The sequence below is a fragment of the Symsagittifera roscoffensis genome, chromosome 3, assembly GCF_963678635.1.
Source record: "Symsagittifera roscoffensis chromosome 3, txSymRosc1.1, whole genome shotgun sequence".
Taxonomy (NCBI): Eukaryota; Metazoa; Xenacoelomorpha; order Acoela; family Convolutidae; genus Symsagittifera; species Symsagittifera roscoffensis.
In genome coordinates, this window is record NC_087064.1 from 53,141,456 (window position 1) to 53,144,874 (window position 3,419).

Consider the following 3,419-nt stretch of genomic DNA (forward strand, 5'->3'; position numbering starts at 1 on the left):
CTCAACCAAATTTCCTATTTGAAATAATAAGAAAACGCAACTTTTTCTCGAAAGCTGATGCTTTGATATTGTAATTTGATATTCTTTGTTTAGGTTATTTATGTTTTCTTTTTATCCAGCATGATGACACTGCTCAGACTGACTCTTCAGAGTTATTTAGGAAGCTGAATTTTTCTGGCCTATTTTCCTTACGTTTAAAATCCAATCATCGCTATTTCTCTTGTTTAGGTTAGCCAGAAAAATGTAATTGGTTCATTTAATCTGATACAGCCTTCTGAAAATGATCAGACTGATTCGTGAGAGTAAATTCGGTAGCTGAAACCTTCTCTGCTTATTTTTGTCTTGGGTCCAATAATAATTATAGTCATAGTGGTTTTTGGTTTTGTTCTTAGTCGAAGCATAAATTGCAGTTTTGTTTTTAGACACAATGTTTTTTCATGAAAATTGAAGCTGTGATTTGGTAGTGCAATGTTTTTTTCCCTTTCCGCATGATGATCAAAGTCAGACTGATTCGTGATAGTCAATTCGGAATCTGTTTTTTTTTGTGCTCAGTTCTATTTTCAGAAGTTCAAGAATAGCACTACGTTTTTGCCAAACGGTGTAATTGCTTCAGAAGACGTGATGCCTTTTTGTGTTATAGTGATGCTGGTTCTCTGTTCTAATTGTTTTCTTGTTGATGAAGAATTTGCTGTTTTGTTTGTAAGACTAGAAAACGTTTCTTTTTCATGAGAGCTGATGCTTTGATTTGTTAGCTTTTGTTTGTTTCTTTTGGTTATTTAATTTTTCCTTTTCTTCCGCATGATGACAAAACCCAGAATTATTCGTGACAGAAAATTCGGAAGCTGGCACTCTGGTTGTTTGTGCTTTTTTCGTTACTGTCTAAAATCTAATAATAGCTTTTTACTTGTTTAGTTACGCCAGAAGTTGTAATTAATTCATGTAATCAGATGTTTTGTTCTGTTATAGTGATACTGGTTCTTAGTTTCGTTTTAAGTTGAAGCATAAATCGCAGTTTTGTCTTTAGGACCTCGCAATGCGTCGCTTGATGAGCGTAAAAATTCCATAATGCATATGTGTATCTTCAGGGGGTCTTTAATTTTTTTGAGTTTATAGATTTTTTTCTTCATGAATAGAATTAGGTTTTTTAGGTTTCCTTCATGAATGCTGTTTCGGCTCGACCGGTATCTGCGCAAGTATTGTTGGCTTTGTTTCCGCTCTTAATTTTGCTTCTAATGCTAAAGTAACTTTCAGTTTTTTAACTTGGAATGCTCCGCGTCAAAGTAATCTTCATTTAAGACATAATGTAAAATGTTGGTAGACCTTGTTTCTGGACATTGTTTTTTTTCGATTTGGCGGCTTTCGTCGGATCTCTTGCGGCCAATTTGACAGGCTTTGTTTTTGATGTATCGCAATTGGTGCGAAGCTCTGCTTCGCCTCTGTGTAAAAGATATCGGTCGAACAATTACGGTATCGAGTTGAGGGAATTGAATTCCTGAATTTCAGGAAATATGGCTGTTGAAATCAACGGAAGCCGACCACGTGTGACTGGCAAAATTCTACCCGACTTCAAAGGTCAAATGGTGACTCTTTTGGGAACAGTAGGAGAGTTCGACCAAAACTCCAGAGGGCTGTTCCTGACGACATCCGATAATGTCTCAGTCAATGTGAAGTTTGGTACCGAAGCTTTGATCTCTGAAATGACCCCAAATACTATGATAGAGGTTACAGGTCAAGTTGACCAAAGCGGCGATTCCATGCAAGGACAGTGCTGGAATTTTGTGCCGTCTGGAGAAAAATCAATGGATTTGAATTTGTATAATTTGGCTGTAGAAAAAATTCATCAACTGGGAGCGAATGTTTACCCACATATTGACCAGTCTCAAGTTCACACTGAGTGATCTGTGTTTTGTGTTTACTGTTTGTGCTTCAACTTAAGTTTTTGATACTGAATGAGATATTGTAATTGACTTTTAATTTTTTGAATATACAGAACACAGTTATTGAGATAAAAGTGAGCTTAGGCTTCTGAGGAATTCAAATGCGCAAATAAGGCAATATGTGAATTTTTTCCTGGTCAAATTGTACCCCAGAAATGAGTTATTTTTGACTCCTTTTAGTCAATCAAAAATAACGCTTAAATTACAGGGCCATTTGTTGAGCAGATTATATCGAAGCAAGCCTCTTAAGTGGCCCAGTAAAAACAAGAAAATTTTAATCTCAACCAAATTTCCTATTTGAAATAATAAGAAAACGCAACTTTTTCTCGAAAGCTGATGCTTTGATATTGTAATTTGATATTCTTTGTTTAGGTTATTTATGTTTTCTTTTTATCCAGCATGATGACACTGCTCAGACTGACTCTTCAGAGTTATTTAGGAAGCTGAATTTTTCTGGCCTATTTTCCTTACGTTTAAAATCCAATCATCGCTATTTCTCTTGTTTAGGTTAGCCAGAAAAATGTAATTGGTTCATTTAATCTGATACAGCCTTCTGAAAATGATCAGACTGATTCGTGAGAGTAAATTCGGTAGCTGAAACCTTCTCTGCTTATTTTTGTCTTGGGTCCAATAATAATTATAGTCATAGTGGTTTTTGGTTTTGTTCTTAGTCGAAGCATAAATTGCAGTTTTGTTTTTAGACACAATGTTTTTTCATGAAAATTGAAGCTGTGATTTGGTAGTGCAATGTTTTTTTTTCCCTTTCCGCATGATGATCAAAGTCAGACTGATTCGTGATAGTCAATTCGGAATCTGTTTTTTTTTGTGCTCAGTTCTTTTTTCAGAAGTTCATTAATAGCACTACGTTTTTGCCAAACGTTGTAATTGCTTCAGAAGACGTGATGCCTTTTTGTGTTATAGTGATGCTGGTTCTCTGTTCTAATTGTTTTCTTGTTGATGAAGAATTTGCTGTTTTGTATGTAAGACTAGAAAACGTTTCTTTTTCATGAGAGCTGATGCTTTGATTTGGTAGCGTGTGTTTGTTTCTTTTGGTTATTTAAATTTTCCTTTTCTTCCGCATGATGACAAAACCCAGAATTATTCGTGACAGAAAATTCGGAAGCTGGCACTCTGGTTGTTTGTGCTTTTTTCGTTACTGTCTAAAATCTAATAATAGCTTTTTACTTGTTTAGTTACGCCAGAAGTTGTAATTAATTCATGTAATCAGATGCTTTGTTCTGTTATAGTGATATTGGTTCCCAGTTTTGTTCTAAGTCGAAGCATAAATTGCAGTTTAGTCTTTAGCACTATGGTTTTTACGAAAAATGATTCTTTGATTTGGTAGTGCGATATAATTTTTTCATTTTTTATTTTTTTTTCCGCATGATAGTCATAGTGGTTTTTGGTTTTGTTCTTAGTCGAAGCATAAATTGCAGTTTTGTTTTTAGACACAATGTTTTTTCATGAAAATTGAAGCTGTGA

General features: G+C 34.7%; 1 protein-coding gene across 1 annotated transcript; it reads left to right on the forward strand.

Moving 5' to 3' along the window:
* Positions 1-1,508: 1,508 nt before the first annotated feature.
* On the forward strand, positions 1,509-1,898 carry LOC134841755 (uncharacterized). Its single transcript, XM_063857794.1, has one exon. The coding sequence runs from the start codon at positions 1,509-1,511 to the stop codon at positions 1,896-1,898; it is 390 nt and encodes a 129-aa protein (XP_063713864.1).
* The last annotated feature ends 1,521 nt before the right edge of the window (positions 1,899-3,419 follow it).

Coding starts and splice junctions, on each gene's coding strand:
- LOC134841755 (XM_063857794.1), top strand. CDS start 1,509: ATGGCTGTTGAAATCAACGGAAGCCGACCACGTGTGACTGGCAAAATT.